Here is a 21,121-nt window from a genome sequence, read left to right as displayed (position 1 = left end):
AAAATGCAGGTCTCGCATCTTAGCAAAGATATGAGTGTCRCTGTACACAAATACATATAATCTTAAGGAGTCTGTGAATCAGGATGCTGGAAGAACACTTTGTGATTGTCCAAAGTGCGTTACATAAATGCTAGTTGTAGAAATGTCTTTCACGGAGCTACTTGCCGGTCCTTGAGAAAGTCTTGCCCTCGAACGTCACATATCCCCCTTAGTGTTTGGAGTAGAAATCGTCCCCTTCTCCCAGTTTACCCARCTGAATCTCCTTTTGCAAATTCAGTTTGAGGTTTTTTGACTTCCCTCAAAAAAACAAAAGTGATGTGTTTAGCTTAACAGGGCTGTTTCCTACCTGTTCTTTTAAATGCCTGTATTTTATGGGGCAAATTTGTTTTGCCCATTGTCTGCTAAACTGCAGCTGTTATTACTGGAGATAAATTTAGATTGTAAATATTGCACTCCAGAATTGTTAATCAGAAACCTTTGTTGGTCTTAATTACAGAAATGTTTGCTAGATTGAGTGGGTATTAATTGCCAGAGCAGTTATTGGATGCATACTCAAATTTCTCTTTTGAAGGCTAAATTGAAATTTAATACTACTAGTAGCCTGCACCAGATGGAGTGCCCCAGGATCCTCCTTCAGGATCCAAGGATGCACTTGGAGATAATGGGCTGTGTCTACCTGCAGTTTCCTGGAAGGAATGATACCCATCTCATTCCACTCTGCACATTCAGGTGTTGCTCAGCAGTTTTAATCAGGATGTGTAGGAGGGCAGATGCAAAGTAACAGCAAAATTTTTGCTGTGAGGACCTTGAAGCAGAGCAAACTCGAGGAAGCCAAGGAGAAAATATACATATTGGCACCTATGACCAGCCAACTTTCTATTACTGAAAGGGTGTTGAGGGTAAGTTCATACGTTGCCTGTTCTAGCTCCAAAGTAGATCTTTAGAGAGTGGCAGCTAGAAGTTGAGTCTAATAGGGCTAATATTCTCTTCAGTGGTGCTGAATTCAGTTAAAAATCAACTGTATAATAACCTTAACATCTGAAGTGTTTTGTTGCCCATATATTGTTAAGAAGCTTAAAGACGCCTCCAGTTTCTCAGCTTTCTTTTTCATATCCACGTAGGCACACTGAGTTAGATCTGCCACATTAAAAAGCGACAAACAAAAGAGAATCTGAAAAGATGAATTACAGCTTTGAGAGGCCAGGACAATTGCTTATCACAATCTTCTTTTTTTAATTCCTCTTTTGGAAACCAAATATGTTACAATGAAGAGAGACGTCCAGGATGACAGAGGTCTCTACTAGAAAGGCATGATGTATATCCATCATGCTATAACATGTAATGAAGAGCATGCTCTTTGCTAGTAAGTGGTATTGGCTGGGGGTGCCATGGCACAACACCTTCAGAAGTGCGTCACCAAAGCCTACGTTTGTGAATCCTGTAGTCTGGGCGATGTTGCAATGCCTGGCAGGGGACAGCAGCGCRTGGAGAGATCTCTGAAGAAGTGTCTCACCTCCTTTAAAAACTGGCTCAAAGTATCGTTCCTCTCTTTCACACTGTTATTTCCTTGTATTTTGTTAGCTGTTTAACGAATGATGTCATTGTCTTAAATCACATACCTTTACGGAAGAACCAGATTTACAGTTATTTTCATGCTAAGGACAGGAGCATATGCATACCAAGAAAATACTTGCAAAATATTGCATGGATGTGCTTTTAGTTCATTGTTGTTATTAAGATCAACGATAGCTAAAGGAGGGCAAATCAGAGTCTATTCTTTCTTGTCTTTTCCCGGCAGACCTRTTATACCTATTATTTGGCCCTATTATACCAATGAAACTTATAGTAACACACTGCTGAGGGCAACATTCCCTGGTGCTACTGTGATGCACGAAAACCAGATTAAACATCAGAGCATAGAGCTGTTTGTAGACATGGCAAATAGGAAAAAGTAGTTTATTTTGACTCTGCCAGCTGAGCATTCTCTTCACTCCGCGAAACTCTTAAGCAGGGAGCGTTTGCAGAATTTCTTCTCAGAAAATTACCACTGATACCAAAGAAATGAGAACAAGGACTCTGAAGCTCCTGGCCCCATGTTCTGACTTCCTTTTCATAACAGCTAGGGCAGGAATGACTAAATTATAACCCGCAGGTTATTTATAATCTCATGTAAATAAACACATGGTGCTGCAGAGCACAAAGGCCTGAAAAGTTTGTAATGTCTGGATTTTTGTTTTTCTTTCAGCTCATTCAGACAAACAAGCTGAAACATTATCCGAGCATCCATGGAGACTTCAGCAATGACTTCAAGCAGCCATGTGTGGTGTTTACTGGGCATCCCTCTCTTCGATTTGGGGATGTGGTTCATTTTATGGAGCTATGGGGAAAATCTAGCTTGAACACTGTTATATTCACAGGTAAGTAAAGTGCAGTTCAGAGTATCGAATTAGCAATAGGTTGTGCACTTTGGTTCAGTGTGGCCACATCCTAGGGGCTTTACTCACTTGTTCTGGGGCAGAAGTTTCTAACTTCAGTAGGAGCTCGTCTCAATTAAGACCCCAGGATTGACTGTAGTAACAAGTGTAATTATCGTGCCATTTAATTCGTTTTAGCCCTGCAGAGCCAACCTTTGCCATGCAGAGTCAATCCTTGCTGTTTCTAAGCAAAATCTTCGTTATGCACAGCAGTAAAATGCCTACAGGAAATTAATTTTTGGATTAAAAGCAGCTGGCTGCAAGTTAAACCCAAGTGAGACCTAATTGATGCAGGTCAGAAAGGAGAAACACTTTGTCTCCATCTTCCACTGGAACGATACACTTTTCCTCCTCGCTTCTCCTGCCCTTTCATCAAAGCCGCAGACTCCTGCTTGCTTCTTCATTAAGCTTGTACAACTGATAGTCTGTTTCTAAAGATGTTTCTGTCATCTCTGGTTTTCCAGGAGCGTTCAGCCCATAAGGACCTGGCAGTAGTGATCTGTGCCGTTTGGCTCAGGGTTTCTTTTTTTTTTTCCACCTGCCTTTTGGCTGACAGACACATTTGTATCTGGAGCTGAAGATATAGCTCTAGCTAACACCCAGGGGAGCTGTTTGCCTTCTCGATGACTCAGGCTGCCAGGGGCACAACAGGCCTGTCTTTAAGTTCCTCCACTTTTCCCAGTCAGCTTCTAGTGCTGACCCTAATTTTAATGGATTTAATGAATCAAGCCTTATCCGCCTCAGAATGAGCTGTACTCTGCAAACCACTGGGACAGTTGYATGCTGAGACAATGCCCGTCATTAGCAGCAAGACAAAGGATTTAAGAGAAAGCATGAAGCCTCTAGGAGATCTAGTGAAGGAGATATCTTCCAGGATCTTCTTTTGAAATGCTTCAAAAGAAGTGTCAATTTGAGTGACACTGACACTGTCCAAACTGACACCTCCTTTTTATACACAATGTGTAATACAAAACAGAACCCTATAGTGGACAGTGTTCAGACATCAGAAAGAAAATAATCCTTAAGGTCAGCGTTGCTGATTTGGTGTGCAAAGAGCTCTGGTATAATTGGGATAAGTTTTAGATATAGCTCTCAGACAGATAAAAAGATGTGTATTTTGAAGTAGGCCGAAGTAATTAGAAATGGGGAGGAGAACACTGAGCAGCTGATCAAACCTGTCCCACAGCAAGGGCATGATGGAGTCCAATGTTAAACTTATTTTCCTCCTTTTTTTTTTCCAGTGAATAAGACTGCTGGAAAGCACATAACCTCCTAAAGCAAACAGGATTGAGAAAGGGTTATTTCCTGCATTTTTTTTTTTTTTTTTAACTGTAGACTTCAGGATAGTGATGGGCAAGCCCTTTTGACTCTTTCACAGTATTGGTACCAATAAGTATCACAGTATCACTAAGTGTCATGATACTGTTTAACCAATTTGGAAAGTATACTGGTAGATTTAGAGAAGTGTGTCACGAGTGCTACTACAAGAGGAGGGAAGATACAAGTTGGGGTTCCTGCTGAGCAGATGACCCTCTTGCTCCTTGAAAGACACTTGAGTCTAAAGACTGTGCTTCCACTGGGAAATGTTGTGCGATGCCAGAGCACTGAAATGATAGCTCTTAGAGTACCCATCGCTCCTACAGGTCGGGGTAGTTTCAGGAGGTTTGCCCTAATTACAGTAGTCAGTGAAATATAGCTGTGCATTATCTTGGAGGCTGTAAAAACCTGTGGATGCATCAGGTCATGGTCTTTGAGATTCATTCCTGGTTTATCCTTCAAATGAAACTCTAGTTGTGATCTGCTTTGGTTGTATGAGTGACCTTGGAGTGCACAGTAATTCCAGGCACTTGTTGTGGTTTGTTTCCTAAATTTGTCCGTCTGTGGCTTTTTGTCTGTGGGTTTTGTCTCRTCTCAGCTGCAACAAAGGCTTCTTCTTTGTCTACAGAACTTCCCAGCAGATTAAATTCTTTTGTTCAGAGGAACAGAGGAAATCTGAAGCACCTTCATTGATTCCCTGGATTTATATTATTTAATTATCTAGCTTCTCCTGTTTTAAGATAAAATCCCCTGCARTTATATAAGAAATGTGGTCCATTGAAGCAGTATGTGCTAGCAGATGACATTCTAGCTTTTCCTATGAAAGGCTGCTGGTGTCTGGTAATTAAGACCTTTAAACTATGAGCCATGAAGTATTGGTAATGATGACACTGCTTGTTTGGTCCACAGGATCTAGGTAGTCTCCACCTTTCCAATTTGTAATGTAAAAAACAAGGATGAAAGAATATAGACTAAAAAAGCAGCTGCTGCCAAGAGACAGGACACCAGCCGCGAGTAAGCTGTAGTGCTGCTCTGCCTGCTTGTGTTGTCTACAAATGTTACCGCTAAAGCAGCATTGAGTAGATTATTGATTAAAAATATTGAATACCACTAAGCCAGAAAGAAATTCTAGAAGAAAGCATTGTAGATAGAAGTCTGGTTCTTGCTGTCTCTCCAGTAACAACAACGCTTTAAGAACTAGCTCCCTGGGAGATCTTAAACCAGCTCATGCATGCCACATTAGTGCTGTACAGTGGAAGATTTTATAACTCAAAGCGTCACACAGTAGTAAATCAGATATCTTGGGAAAAAGCTAAAGACCTGTAATTCTGTCGGAAAAAAGTCAATATGCGTCCTTGACAAGTGCTGTCTTCCACAAGACTGTTGACTTCTGTTTTTTTGGTAGTTCCAAAACAGTTATTCTGTTAGCTCACATGGTTCRCTGTAAGACTAGCTCAAGTTTYGTTTTTCACCTTTTCTAAATGTTAAAACTCACTTGTTAGAATTAGTATTAGAGTTTCTTCATTAGTATTTCTCATTTTTCCAAGACTACTTATGTTCTTCTTAGCTGTTCAGAGAGATCATAGTTTGGATGCCTTTTTGGATTCTCAGATCAAAAAATCCAATTCTRTAGATTATTCAGGCTTATTTATTCAAAAATGTGTAGTTGAATAGGTGCTGCCTTATGACATTTTCAGATCCAAGCAGTCAAATCTCTGCCATCCACACCAGATGACGTGAAAAAATTCAGTTCCAGTAATTTTTTTTTAGCTCATTATTTACTGTTTTATTGTACATCTCTAGCGGAGGACCTGTGCCTGACTTAGGTTTTCTTTTTTAACCCAATATGTTTTTAAAATCTCTTCTGATTTGAGCCTGATTGACCACTGATCATTTTTCAGCTAACTCCCTTCTCATTATTGATTGCTGTTAAGCTTATTACCAGTAACTCCCCCTCTTTTCACACTGGTATTTTTGTACTTTGTTTCATTGTCACYAACACACCTGCTTTTAAAAACTAGGATGGCTTTTTGCCCGATATAATTTTTATTTCATGTTTGTGGATTCATGGTTTTTGGGGCATCCAGTAAGATGTTCTTGTACAACGATCACTGTTTGTTAATATTTCTCATTTTGATGTTTCCAGGCAGTTGTGATGACAATTTCTTTAAACTTTGGAAAATTGCCCCTTTGACAATTCCAAATATATGCATCATTAGTTGATGCTACTTTCTGTTCGCACAGAGTAAATAAAACCGCATCATGATCGTTGGTACCCAGCCAGCAGCAGATTTTTAGGCTAGCAATTAACTTGTCTTTATCAAGAGAATGAAGTCCAATATTGAATTTTGGACACCATGCTGGGTGCTGAACTTCCCGTGGTAAAGTTTTAAGGAGGTTTTTTTCTTGTTAGATACATGAGAAATCCAGCAAGTGCTTTCCTCAGGGTGAAGTAAGATCACAGAGGCTGGCTTTGTAGGGCTGGACTGAAGGTCCGCCAGACAGCACTCTGCCTGTGACTGTGGCAGGTAGCAGATACCAGGGGAAGACCAGAGTGAGCGTACGACTTACTAGACTGAAGACTCTGTATTTAAGTTTCCTGAAAGTTTATCGTTTTACACATTCTGAACAGATACTGGAGAAATACCTCATACTGTTTTCTAGCAAAGCTTGCTGGTTCAAAACTAGACTTCACCCTGCGCGTTGTCCCTTGAGGCCCTGTGGTTCAGACTAGTTTAACAGATAACAATCTTTGATGCATCCCCTTGTCTTTTTTTTTCACCCATTCTCCCTTTACCAAGCTAACACCAATTTTTCTTTTTTTGCCATTCCCGTTGCATGATGGGTCCCACAGTAATTTCAAGTAGATGGTGATAGCACAAGCTTTTGCACATCGTTCAATCAGTGATCCCCAGAGTTGGGTGGATACATGTATCCTACACTGTGTCACGTTATGAGAACGTACAGTTTTCAATCCTGCAGACAATGGTAGAAATAGTATTCTAGGTGTTGTATTGCTCTGTGTGAGCGAAAGTCCATTCAGTGCATGTCTTTTGCCTGGTAAACTGTTAGTCTAAATTTTACTAGGCAATATTAATACAAAGCAAAGTTGAGACTTGCTAGGTCTAACAAAGGCATCAACCTATAAAATTAACAAATAATAAAGATATCAAGAAGTACAAATTCTGGTGGGCTTTAGGAGGAAGGTGTCAATCCTCTAGGAAGATGTGTGAAATCACCATCACAGCCCATCTCAGCTTCTGCAYAGCCCCTGATGTGAGCAGCCTTCCGCTAATCCTGACCTGAGCTAGAATTGCTCTGTTGGCATAACTGTAAAAAGCCCAGCTGACTGTCCCTCCAACAGGAGGGTTTCCTCCAGATCCTCGTGGGTTATGTTAAAATTTTGATGATTAGGTCCTTGTTTTTCCATCAGTCTAAACCTGAGACTTAGATTAAAATATATATATATATATATATATGTATATATATATATATATACTGTAAGGAAAATGGGGGTTTGGAGGTAATGTGTCTGCAGCAGGGGACATTTGTACAGGTTCATGAAGATAGCGATGTTTATGCTGTGTTTTTGTCATCACGAAAAACAAGCTGACATTTGGGTTACCTTGTGATACCAAAAAAATTTATAAAGCTTGCCTTTTTTTAGCAGATCTGATTAAAAGTAAGAGATGATGTTTTTATCTTGATTAAATTTGTTATAAAAATCATGCAATAATGTGTTCAAATGAAATAGTATTGCTCCATTACTTGATTAAGGTAAGACTAATTGTGGGCATAATTTTCATCAAATTAACTGAAAATAACGGGTGGGGGAAGGAAGAAGGGAAGAGATATCTATAACAGAATTAACATTGCTGAACGACAGCTTGTCTAGACCAGMACATGAAAACAGAGAGAGGAACTGGGCAGTCTTTGTTCATAAGAGGCATTCAGAGTTTTCAACATTTCTCTTTTCAGAACCAGATTTCTCGTATCTGGATGCCCTGGCTCCCTATCAACCTTTGGCTATGAAATGTGTCTACTGCCCCATCGACACAAGACTGAATTTTATTCAAGTGTCTAAATTACTCAAAGAAGTTCAGGTAATGAATTTCTGTTGTCTTCTCTCACGTTTCTTCACACACCTGAAATAAATAGTTTGATTGTGAATGACTTAAGTTAAACAGTGGCAAAATCAAGACAACACACATCTCTCTCTTCCCGTGAGAGAGCGCACAGCACTGAGCTCTCCTTTAGTATCCTGCTCCAAAATAAGTATGAAATGATTGCCAGTCTCTTCCCAGAGTGATTACAGGATCTCTAAAAGTTCAGAGTGCRGAGCAGATGATGTATACATTCCTGTCCTCCTTTTTAGATATATATAGATGTAATCACTTTTCCCTTATTCTTTTTCCCATTTGTATGAATATGCCTGGCTGTGTCTAATGCAGTCTTACAGTTCACCACTGCCAAGTGCTGAACATCCTCAGAGCCCCTCAGCTTTCACCATCTCCTCCTTATCTGGCTCTTTATGCCTGCAGCTGATCCTTGCCTTGGTCCTGGCACTGCTGCTTTGGATTTCCACTCTTGTGTCTCTTCCACATCTATTGCTTTCCTCACCCTGTTTGCAAGATCCAGACTTCTTCTGTCTCGGGAGAATGCCAGAGTGTTCATGTAGGCTCTCCATTCCCCCCTTGGCTCTTTATGGCCTTAGTGCATATACCTGAGCCTCTCCTTATCCATCCAGTTTGTTTCTGCTGAAATTTGCTTTCTGACTCATAACACAAATTAATACCTGGTATTTTTCTGGCTGAGCTTTTCCTTTGGATCTATCGTTAGCTTGGCATGCACAAAAATACGTGTTCTTTCAAACCTTTTAACAATGTCTAGATCATCTTATGTCATTGTTTGGTGGCCTGTTGCCATTGCCTGTTTCTCTGACAAGCATCTTCTTCCATGTTGCTACTGAAGCATAATGCTGTTTCCAAAACAGTTTGCAGAAACAGCATCTTGTCCTTGGATTCCTTAAATCCTGTGCTGATCCTTGTGGTAACCAGCCTGTTTATGCTTTGTTAATATATTACTGACACTTTATGAAAACTCAGAATTGCCCATTTGGCTAATATTTGCAGTCTTGCATTTTGATACCTGTCTGCCTTGCTCCRTGCTGTTTTGTGAGGGTCCCCACCACTACTGTCATTTGGTTCCAATTTAGATGACAAAATTTTGGAAGATAAAACTATTGAATGTTTTACTATTTTCTTTCCTTACGGCATCTAACATGACTGACTGCTGATACTTAAGTGGTGATTAAAGACACAAATTTAGGCCTTGTTACTCTGGACAGTTTTTATATGCAGAGCAAAGACTGCTTGCCCCTCAAACAGTTTATTCCGATCCTGACTGAATCCTCTGGATTGCATCTTTTGTATATTTTTTTCATACAAATAAGTTAGCTTGCGAACATCAATTTGCAAAGCTCATTATGGCAACAGTTACAGTACAGGTGTGTTGTAGAGCAGTGCAGAGTTAGCCAGACGTTTCTCTGTGTCACCACAGTCTTCTTTTGCAGCCTCTCCATGTAGTTTGCCCGGAGCAGTACACTCAGCCACCACCCACCCAGTCCCATCGCACTGATCTGATGATAGACTGCCAGCCACCGCCAATGTCCTACCGCAGAGCAGAGGTGCTGACTCTTCCGTATAAACGGCGCTATGAGAAGATTGAAATCATGCCAGAAGTGAGTAACAAAAGGGGGAAAACRTGGTGGCTCCTTGCTCATACGGTCAAATTCGAGCTACTGTTTCAGTAGCCTCTTTGACTAGAGGACATAGCATGGCTGTGGTTTATTATTGACTAGGAACATGTAAARCACTTTCTCTCAAGTGGAGGGCTGAATAAGAAGCGTTTCTGAGAGAGGTTTATCACGCTCGTGTAAACTAATGGGAACTGAAGAAACCACTATGGGAAGGCAAAAATAAGTTCAGGTTAATTGCCCTTAGCAAGGATATATCACATCTCAAAATACAGAATGAAGGGCAATCTTCGCTAGCCAGCTGGGAGGCCAGCAAGTCATCTTCAGTTTAAATCTGAGAAAACAGAGGCACTGTAGTTTGAATTAGTGGCCCAGGGCCAAAGAAAGGATCCAGAGGAATTGGGAGTTAGTAGCCATGAGCTGTCTTTCTCCCTCCCCGGCTGTGCCTGCCATGAGAAACCCCCTTTCCCTCAAGGAGCAGCATTCAGTTGTGTGTTGAAGGCACAGGAGTAAAATGGCTCATTTGTGTTACAAGTTTCAATAAATGGTTAATTCTTAGAGACTGCTGAAGTCCAGCAGGTTAATGGGTTGCTTGTAGCCACCTGTAACATGGATTACTTATGCCCACAACATCTATTAATAATTTATTAACCCCATAATATGTATAAATTTACTCATAAAACAAAGGGTAACCCATATTCTAAAAGACATGATCTTAAAACATTTTTTTGACAATCCGATCAGCACGAATATATCCGTGGATCAAAGGTGACAGTGGCTTTTTCCAAGCGGATGTTACTGCCCTTTGGAAACTAAGGAATAGATGAGCCTGCCTTTCGTCAGAGAATAGAAGGAGAAAGTACCCTTAATTAACTAGAACAGGAAGTACAAAACTGATACTTGTGCAACAAAATCCCCCAGGCAGGCCACAGCATCCGCTCCTACCACTCTGTGTGTGTCTACTTTGTGCCTCAGCTCTGTAAGGAAGCTGCCCAGCCCACTGGTTAGAGGACTGGCAGAAACAAGGAGGGATTTTTTAATTAGAAAATATACTTGGATGCAGCTTTATCATGGCATGAGTATTTAATTATTTTGGAAATTTGCATATTTATTGGATCCTATTAAGCCCAAGACTAGTAAAATGTGGCTTACGTTCACCAGCATGACCAAAACAAATCTGATGCTCTGAAGATAATGTTCCACCCTCTGCAGAGAGCCAGCACACAGCCTACGTGTACATACTGTTTAGATTGCACTTRAGCTTTGGGTTTTTCCCTAAACTGTGAGGGTGTAAGTGAGCCTTTATATGTAAGCCTGTCCTTGCGTCAGCCCTGCGAAGAGAATAGATACCAGCTTTCCTGGCAAACAGAATGCAAATTAGCACAGATACTACAAATGAATATTCACCAACCCTCATGCATTTTGGAGTTCCTGTCACGGGGGAGGGTTGTCTTCAAGTTTGCTGAACTGGTTCATGGGAGTCGCATGTTCAATTCCTTCCTCTGTCAGAGTCTTCCCGTATGATTAGCACAAATCTACAATGCAAAATGCAGCTGAAACTGGAAAATGGAGCAAAAAGACGCTCAAGACTGCAGAGTTCCTTGGCAGAGCTTATCAGTCTGGGGCCAGTGGCAGGCTCATGGGACTAGACTGCATCAGAAAACAAGTCAGTGTTTCTCGTGTTAGCTTGGTCTTTTGCAGCAAGCTCCCCTGCAGCTGAGGTTCAAGAGTCCGTGTGGGTTCAGCCTCACTGGCAGCCACCAATGTGAACATGCTCTTCATTTCTCTGCCTCAGATCTCCAGAGTTTTTTAGGTGCTGTCTCTCACTGAAGCAAATGTCTTCTTTCCGTATTTGTAGGGAAAAAGGGAGTAGAGAGGTAATTGCACTTCCCAAAACTTCTGGGACGTTGGAGGGAGGATGCACTGAAGACGGTCTGCTGTTCACCAAGATGGGAATGGGTGTCAAAGAAGCACCTAGAATAGGAGAGCAGGTTTCCACTGCATTCACTTTAGCTTTGAGTGTTCAAGCAGAAAGGTGCACAGACAGGAATGTTGACAGAAATGGCCCTTTTCCTCCTCCAGCAAATACCAAAAAGCATCAAATTGTATTCRCACAAGAGTCCTGATTTCAAAGTTATCTGTCTGCTCAGGGAGTGGAAACATCTCCTGTGGTGTCCACGTCCAGGTATTCTCCCTGGGTTCCAAAGCTGCACATACCAACTTGCTGCAGCAAGCTACTTAGCAGGTAATGATTATCCTACGAAAAGCTCTTAAGCTGGTTCAAAAACGGAGTAGACCAGATCATCTCTGAGACTCTCAGCAAAGCCATCTTGCTGTTGTCCTTCCCCGTCGGTATCAGAGAGATAATGTTTGCTTGTCTAATGGTGTTCGCTGAGAATTACTTTAGTTAGTGGTTGTGTCCTTGCCTCTGAGAGCAAGCCTGCAATACAGGGCTGTCAGTAGGATACCATTCCCCAGCAAAGCATCCTCCAAAACAGGTGTTGATCATCCTTTCTACAGGAACTTGTTAGAGGAAGAGTGATGCCAGATTTGTAGTGATCACAGACTGTTTCCTGAGAACACCCTCCATTTCAGCAAACGTTGGTCACATCACCCTGTGAGGCCGGTTTGCTTCCAGCTTCAGCTGCAGAGTGGCAATAAGGCAAGSGACGGACGGTACATTGTCTCCCACCCTCTCAGGCTTTGGGCTCTGAGCCTCAGCAGCTTAGCTGATAACTGCTGAGAAGGTAACTACACAATCTCTCCTACTCTGTGTAAGCAGTCACAGCAACATCATCTCAAAGGCTCTCTATTTGATTTTCAAATATGCAGGAGAAGGAGGAAAACACTGAATGCTTCTAGGGCCTATATTTCTTCTGGTGCTACTCCCCAAAATAAGCACAAAATAATACCTCCTTCCCCCACTAGTGATTTTTATGTGCCATCCGCCTGGCCTGCCTCATTCTCCTTCCCAGCATAAGAACCTGGTCTTTCCATCCCTTTGTGCAGAGGGGTCATTAGGATGCTGGTTTTGAAAGGCTGTTGTAGATGGTCTTTGATTTCAGGCAGGGTTTACACAGTGGTGGCAAAAAATGGCTGTAGCTTCCCCGTCTGCTGGGTGGGTTGTGCAAGACAGGATTGCAAATTTGGTAGATGAGGCTCCCCGATGGAGAGAATTTGCTACTTAATGTCCCCTTTTCAATAGCTTCGGCCAGCAAGACTCTTTAAAGTTGTCTGAATCCACAGGATTTCCTACACTTCAAGGGAAAGACATTTTTGTTTCATATAGGCTACCCCATTTCTGGGGTTCTGTGAAGGTTCAAGYGGCACGTGGAAAGGGTATTTTATAGCTCCCAGCAAGCCTTGAGAATTTGGATTCCACATTTTGAGATCTGCACCAGAGCTAGGATTTGGGTCTCTTCTCTAAAGTACAGCTAAAAGTCTCACAAAAGAAAGTCTGCTTCAATGAAGTCCTGATCAGGGCCCTCTCCAAACATCCACAGTCCTTTCCCTTAAACAGCGATGCATTCAAACTTGTTAGAGCTTCTGAAAACCCAACGGTTGACTCAGTATGGTCTCAGTCACTGCAGACTGACTGTATTGTGTGAAATCCGGCCTGCCAGACTAATGTAAATCTGCTGATACTGCTGGAGCTTGTCTACGTTTCAATCGCTTCAGCGTAGAGCAAAGTCAGGTCAAGCAGGACTCTTGTATGTTAATGAGATTTACACTCAGAGCAGCCTTTGTTTAGAGAGATTTTCACGTTCCCAAGGCACCAGGCTGAAATGGCTCTCCAAGGTATTGTGGAAGCCTTTACACTTTAACTAATTTGTTCTGCTCAGCATCTGCCTTTCGCTTCAAAAAATAAAGAAAGGCTGCTTCCTGGAAATTGGTTAGGCATTGTCTTTTCGCGGGAGAATGATGGGAAAATGGAAAGCACCTTCTGGAGCAAACAGATAAATTAAACAGTAGTGTTTGAGCAAATAATGTGCCTCCAGTTTAATTAGAGCTGAACAATGGCGCGTATCACTTCATTTCAGCAGCAGACWGACTTCAGTGAGGACTCTGTGCTTTTCAAATACTCGATTTGCAAGTTCTTCAGGACACGGACCAATACAGGAGAGTGTGGCTATGCAGTCCACTGTTCTCCATGAAGTGAAATTACAAGGAACTGTTGCAGAGAAGAGTTAGAAACACGGTTTCTTGGCAGTCCATTCTAATTATGTAGCTTTCATTGCAGCCTCCCCTTCTCCTATCTTGACTTTTCTTTCCACATAAAATCTTGCCAAGTCCTTTTGAGAGACAGAGAGACGAAACATGGCTTTCATCTTACCTCTGCAACTTCCTTCTGTGTTTCAGGGACTAAAGAGTTTGATTTCCCTGTTTCTTCTAACCCTCATCTTGGCTTGGTGACCCCAGGCTATCCAGTCTCCTGATCTCTGTCCCTTCCCTTTCCCCTGGCTATTTCCCCTYGTAGTATAAAGATGCTGTAGTCTCACCTATCTTATCATAAAGCAAATGAAAGATAACCTGCTTGCTTGCTTGCTTGCTTCTGCTGCTATCACTCCTCCCTTCCTCTCCAAGCTCRCTGCATCAGCTGCCTGCAAAATTGCCTGGGGTCACTCCCTCATTCCAGCATAGACCCTCTCTGAGTTTGGTCTTCACTTTTTGGCATTCCACTGAAGCTGCTCTACTGACTTTTCCTTAGGCAAAGCCAGAAGCGCTGTAGTCTGCCATCCTCCTGATCAATGTCATCGGTGTTCAACGCAATCACACATTCTTTTCTTCRTAAAAACATCTCCCACCTCGCTCCTGTGTCTCTCTCCTCTCTTGGTTGTTCTGCCTCTCATTGCTTCTGCAGAGTTCTCCTCCCTCCTCCCATCTTCTGTGGGCCTTGAGTGTGTTCTCCCTCATTTCCTTCACTTTTTTTTGCCGCACCTTTTCTCTGGTTAGTCTCATCCCCAGATTGCCGTGTTGATAAAACTCAGACCTGCTTTTCTGCTCCAGACCTGTCTTTCCCTGTCCACATTAAAACCTAGGTTGCTTCTCTTTCATTTTGGATGTCTGGCTGTAGGATAACACTCTTTATACCCAACCACGCGCCTCTCTTCCCAGCAAGCATCAACAACTTGACATTAACCATAAATTGATCCATAAACTGGTTACAATATTTTGAATGTTTTGAATCATACCATTTTGATATCTTTCAAATGACTCCTCTTTTGTATCTGCAAGCTGCTTGCCTTCCCTTTGAAGATATTCCATGTCTTTGCTTTCCCTACCTGTCATTTTTCATGCAGGATTGAGGTTGATTTCTGCTTCTGCTGGTTCCAGCTTCCACTGGCCTCTCGTAAGTTCCTCAAACAATCATTTCCTGCCTTCTCCCAGGCTACACAGCGTACTGGGGAARAGCTCTGTTAAACAGCCATAAATCTACTTCATTACACTTTTTAAATACCTTTTTAAAACTGTCTCTTGGCACAGTATTGGCAAAAAGCCAACAGTAAGCTTTTGTAGTGAGTCCGCTGCCTATAATCCCGTCCAGTGTTGCTTCCTGTCAGTTGGTCTGTACATATCTTTCTGCTTTGAACTCCAGGCTTTGGGGACAAGGGCCATCATGTTGATCTGAGTCCCCATAGTCCCCTAAGTGGGACTTTTAAACCATGCTTAAATGCAAGAAGCAGTGATGAAGGTGGTGGTTGCCTGGACCACGTACGTGGAACAGGAGTGGTTTATTCCGTTGCTCAAAAACATGGGACTACCCCTCCAGCCTGTTTTGTTTCTCCACTAGATACTAGACCCTGTGGAATAGTAAAGCTGCGATGTAGGCAAGTAAAAACAATAGCATCAAAAACTCTGAATATTTATGGCATAATCTCTCATCCACTGAGGTTAATGAAACTTTAAAATCCACTCCAGAGGGAATTGTAGCAGACCCTCAGAGACTGAAAGGTTAGTTATAACCTGAAAGTTCAGGTTAGTTTAGCAACCTAATCATCCCATTTCAAACACTTGGATTCTGTAAAATCTGAGGCTGAAACACCAACAAGACATGACTCAGATCTCCATCCCTCAATGATTATGTTGATGTTCTTAATTATAGGATGTTTGTTCTTCTGTGTTGGAAATGCCTCTGGTCCTTTAAGTCCCATTAGAAAGGCTCCCTAAGTAATTTCTATTCTACTGCATTATGGCCTTGTGCCCTGTTTAATATGCTTGCTGGCCATCAACGCTCACTCCACAGGCATATTTAAATCTTTAGACCTTTCCCCTTGCTGCATGTGTATGACCGCATATATTTTTGTGTTCCTCTGCAGGATCTGATACTTGCAGAGGAACTTCTTGCGCTCAGACTCTGCCTGATTTAACAGATGGTATAAAGCCAAGGCTGAGTGGGTTTGAGACTTCTGCCCACGCTATAATCTCTTGTGCATTTCTGTGTCTGCTTTCAAGTGACTCAATAACAGAGCTCCTGGCGCTTAAAAAATAGAGAAGGGATGAGAAGCAGCAGGGAGGTAGGAGGTGAGGTAAATTTTCTTTCTTTCCTAACATTGCCATCCAAATAAAAATAAGTGACAGGATGACGACAATGTTTTTTCTTCTGTTTACAAAACTGACAGTACAGATCTTCCCTGCTTATAAATACAAGGGGTATCCTACAGATTTGAAGCCTGTGGAATATTTGGGCACTGTTCCTATTAAACGTACACTGCGAGGGTGCTCTTCTGCACCTAATGGGCATCAGAAACTGGGTTTGATGTGTGTGAGGGACAAGGTGGGTGAAGGGGAAGGATGTTGAGGCAGGTCGTTCTCAGTTCAGGGTTTGCTGAAGAGTGCTTGTTGTAAAACCTTCTGCGAAAATCCTAACCACGAAGAACTGGTGAAGGCAGACAGGGCTTAAAATCTTGGGGCTTCCCTAATAATTGGGAGAAGGTATTTTTTCCGTCGCGTATGAATTGCATCCTTTATAGGAGCTAAGATTCGGGTGGGAGTCATTTCATACCTGGTAAGCTCCAGGACTGTAAGGAATCATTTCCATCTAAAACTGGAAATGTCCTCATGGGTTACATGGCCAGAACCCAGCTGCAGTTGTTAATGGTGTTTAAAATATGCCTCATAAAATGTAAGGCACAAACTTYAAACTGGGAAGACTTTTGCCCCTTCTGTTCCCACTAGAATGCTGTTCAAACCCCCACAGTCTCTGATGGCTAGAAACATCCTAATTTCCAACCTACACGTATTCATGGCTGGTCTGCACAAATTTCCTCTTAACCTCATGTTTTAGCRTAAATAGATTTTCTCTTTTGTTGGTGTTTTCCCTGTGGTGCTTATGGAGCTTTTGGCTTTCTTTCTACCAGGCTAAACAAGCCAAGATAATTTAGTTTCCTCTTATAAGACAGCTTTTCCTGCCCTGATCTACCCTTCTGTATATCTTACTTGAACTTAAATTACCCACAATTTACAAGTAGTTCAGAGCAGATCTTGCTGGACCCAGTGTAATAGCAATAGCTCATCTCTACTAGAATTACCTGATATTTTCTGGAGTTGCATTTGGCTTTTTCATGTCTGTGTCACATCTGTGGCTCTCKGTTCTCATGGGATGGACTAATAAACCTAGACCCTTCACCTCTGTCATTTCCAGCAGCCGCCAGCTCACAGCAGAAATTCTTGTCATTAGCCCGGTCCCTGTCCTTGCATTTCATGCTATTGAATTTCATCTTGTTTTTCTCACTCCAGTACTTGAGGTCATCTGATTCTTTCCCTATGACAGCGTGAACTTTCTTTCTGTTAAGGGCTTCTCTGCAGATTTCAGTGATGCCTTCTGCACACTCCCTTTATTCTGTACTGAGGTCATTAATGAAGATTGCACAGGCCTGGGCTCAAGACTTGACCCTGGAGGAATTGCAGTATCAGCCCAGCTGTTGCCTGGGGCTGTCTCACCTTCACCCAGTGCTGTCCCCACCTCAGGACGGCTGTAGGAATCCACAGTTTGTAATTTCCCAAGCGGCACCTTGCTTGTGCTCTGTGAAGCCCAGGCTGTGGCTGTCTCATTTCCCTCAGCAGTTGTCTTCTCGGGGAAAGACATTGCGTTAGTTGAATGTGATCCACTTTTGATGAATTCATGATGGATTTTCTTTCTGTTTACTGTATTATTGCGGTATAACAGTGTGAGTAGTGCCATGGATCCCTTAGTAGGATTTCTGAGCGCTAGGCATTGCACAAGCACTGAAGAAAACTGGTTCCTGCCCCAACAAATATATTCCAGCTTTATTCTTGCTTTTTTTTTCCTAAGGATTTGCAAGGTGTTGAGTTCATAGTGGGTCTTTCCTGCCCAGTGCTCTCCCAGCTCTATTGCACCGCTTTGGTTTCTTTGGTTTGATCCAGTTGCAACTCTAGCTTCTATCTCTAATGCACAGATGATACTTTTATGCGTAGTTTGCACATCTGGCAAATGCATATTTCATACTGAAGTAAAAAATCAGCTATGTCCCTGGGAAAATCCTCAGTAGGTGAGCTACCGTTCTGGTCCTTTCCTGATTTTACTCACTGGCTACTCAGCCTCAGTTTGTTTCTGCAGTAAAAGAGTTTCAGATCCCATCCTCACTCATTTTCAGCTCTTCGTTGCCTACAGGAGGATTTTCGACTGGTGCCTGAATACAGCATGTGACCCAAAGTCTAGGGAGAGCTCTCCCTGATGAAGGCCTTAGCAGAGACATCGGAGTATGACCTAACCTGTATGCCTTGTTCTTCTTTATAAACAGCTGTAGTTTGCCCAGAAACAGTTTCTGGGCTCACATAGTATGTGTCAGATCTCATTTTGCTGTGGAAAATGCAATCTTACAGGAAAGATTCAGCTGTAGTTTACAGTAAAATGTATTTACTCTGTGAGAGCCTAGGTAGAYGGCTCTAATCATGGGAGCAGAACTTCCCAAACTGACTCTTCTCTCCCTCCCCTGTTTGGAGCTTCCTGTGGTTGCACTTGGGAACAACCCTGGCGGTTTCAGGCTTCTGAGAGTCAAGGACTTTTGCTTTTTGGTTCGTTTCTGTTTTGATCTTTGCCTAACAGGACGGAATTAAAAACTGAAATAGGCAAAGCGGGCGCACACACACACACACACACACACACACACATTTGCCTTAATGTTAAGGCAGTCCAAGTGCTCATCCATGTGCAGGGACTGATTAATGTGCTGTTAGTGCTCAGGGCTGTGTGTCTCTGTTTTCCTGACTTCCCTGATGCCGGCACGTAGCATTAAAGTTGTGATGATGCCTGGAAGGAAGAAGCACTTGCTCTCGCGTAGTGAGGGGCTTTTCAGTCTGGCAGACAAAAGCATAACAAAATCCAGAAACCGAACACTGGACAAATTCAACCTTGAAATAAGATACAGTTTCCTAGCTGCAAGGAAAATTAAAGTTTGGAACAGCTTGCAGGAGGAAATGGTGGAGTTGCCACTGCTTGGAGTCTAGACAGGATTTGCTATCTCTCTGAAAAGGGTTTCTTTAATCCAGCATTTTGGAAGAATTCTGTGATTTGTGTGTGCAGAAGGCCAGTCAAGAGGAGTAGAGCAGTCCTGCCTGGTGTTGGTCAGTGAATTACTGGATGTGATTAAATGACCTTTTTGGTTTGGGTCAGTGAACTTCTATCGTAAAAGGATTGATCACATTGTGGAGAGGGCAGTGAGACGAGGCAATGGTTTAGAGGAAATAAAAATGAATGTCTGTCTTACTGTCTGTTTGACTATAAATAATTAAAGTGGTGTGATTTACCAGCCGTGTGGTTAATACCTGCATAAATGATAATAGCAAAGTACTTCAGTGGCAGAAGAGGACTTTGGTTCAAAGTGTTTTTTTGTTTTTTAAGGATCTCTCTCCTTCCAGTATTTGTCATTTTCCCATGAATTCTTCATTGGAGCCCATTCTGTCTCGATCCTCCTTTGGCTGGTGGTGGAGATGGCAAATGCCTTTGACCATTGCAAAGTGCTGCATACGACACTGCTGCAAGTGTTACTATTTTTAGCTCCCAAGACAAGTCTGAAGCAGTGGCTATYGTTGTACTTCCACTCTCTTAGGCTTCAACAACAAACTGTGAAGGCTAGATACAGATTCCCTGTTTTAAAGAACAGAGTCCGAGAGAGAGAGCAATCTGAATTGCTCCATGAAATTTTGGTTTCTAAGATTCACCAAGTCTGAATATGAGCAAAATTTAGGCACTCTGAATGCAGCCTTAAAATGCCTTTATTTTTTCTACACAAGCATCTGTCCAACTCTTTTATTTCAAGCAGGTGCTCTCAAAACATGAGCTGTGGCTTTAATAGTGGTAGGTAAGGTTTTCAGAATTGATTAGAAGCAGCTGAACTCTGCTGACATTGAAGCCATCAGAAAAGCTCTCCCTTTGCTTTGATGGCATTGGGATTAGGCCAGAAGTGAATGCTTTTTGAAGTCAAGTCCAGTTGCTTCTGGGTTCACAACACGAGGATTAGAGCTTTGCAGGAAGACAGGAATCACTTACATAGTAGCAATTTACAGCAGACGAGAACTTGGCAATAAAGTATTGGTACCTGGAGTTTCTTGAGAAGTGGCATGGTTCAGTTGTTCTGCTCCATCCCTCTCCTGTTTTGGCTCCTGTTAAGGATTCACTAGACGGCCTTTGCTAAGGAATTGAATCTCCCTGTCTCCAAAATGGGAATATATCTTACTCCTGTAAAATCCATCCAGTTCCTTTTCCTGCTTCATGCATGGGAGCATTTGGCAAGCTAGAGAGAGCTGGTGTTACCTTGCTGCCAGAGCAATGGTGATAGGTGGTTCTACAGAGCTCTGCTCCGTGGAAGTGCTGCAGTAGGTGGCTGAAGGAAACTCATCTCCTGGAGGTTAAGCTCTTCTTAACATCTGGCTCCAGCTGCAGATGCCAAGTGCTTGGAGGGGAGTGGAGTCCAGATGACGATCATCTCGTAGAGGCTCTCTCTACGTGAGATGGGCTGATGCTCTGGGGGTTGATGGTACAATCGTTGGGAAAAGCAGCAAAGTAGATTCTGCTTCTTTAGATGTTACCTGTCTTCACATCTGAGAATTCATCCCATCCAGTGAGCAACCCATGAGCAACCTTTTCCATTTTTCTTTTGTGAGGATACTTAGAAGCTCCTTGGGCTGCTGACAGTTACCTATTTGTGTAGGACTAGATCCTGGCTGCGGTCCTGGACAGGACTCCAGGGCACCCAGTCTCTAGCATACCGTTTTCTAAAACTCACTTGGAGGAAAAAGGGGAGTCGTTTTCTGTGTTCATGAGCACGGTTTTCTGCAGAATTCCTGCGGAAACGCGGCTGGAAGAGGCGCTTCCCAGCTGCTGAACTTCTGCAAGGCTCTGCGGGTGCAGCACTGCCTGCTCTGCGCTTTCTGCCGGCCCCCTCAGTGCCGTGGAGCGCTGAGGATCCTGGGGAGATGCCGCTGACTTCAGAGTTGGAGCCAAGTCTAAATTTTATCTCTTTCAGAGGAGAATTATATAAAAGGCAGCGGAAGGGTTTCTCTGCAGTGTTGTAAAAAAAAATTCCAAACGRCGGTTTGGCTCCAGTCGGCAGAG

The 21,121-nt window shown here is 42.6% G+C and overlaps 1 protein-coding gene across 3 annotated transcripts in view; it reads left to right on the top strand.

Moving 5' to 3' along the window:
• The window catches only part of INTS9 (integrator complex subunit 9), a 67,684-nt gene that overhangs the window by 41,733 nt on the left and 4,830 nt on the right, over positions 1–21,121 (top strand). For 2 of the 3 annotated variants that reach the window (XM_026066967.1, XM_026066965.1), the window contains exons 11-13: positions 2,246–2,417; positions 7,770–7,894; positions 9,364–9,531. In XM_026066967.1, coding sequence (XP_025922752.1) covers positions 2,246–2,417; positions 7,770–7,894; positions 9,364–9,531 — 465 coding nt within the window. Of the gene's footprint in view, positions 1–2,245; positions 2,418–7,769; positions 7,895–9,363; positions 9,532–12,066; positions 12,262–21,121 lie in introns of those variants that run through there. The other variant, XM_026066966.1, reaches the window with a different exon arrangement.

The sequence above is a fragment of the Apteryx rowi genome, unplaced genomic scaffold (assembly GCF_003343035.1).
Source record: "Apteryx rowi isolate R43461 unplaced genomic scaffold, aptRow1 scaffold_251, whole genome shotgun sequence".
Classification (NCBI taxonomy): domain Eukaryota; kingdom Metazoa; phylum Chordata; class Aves; order Apterygiformes; family Apterygidae; genus Apteryx; species Apteryx rowi.
The sequence above is the reverse complement of the archived record's forward strand: the minus strand, read 5'-3'. Positions and strand labels throughout refer to the sequence as shown.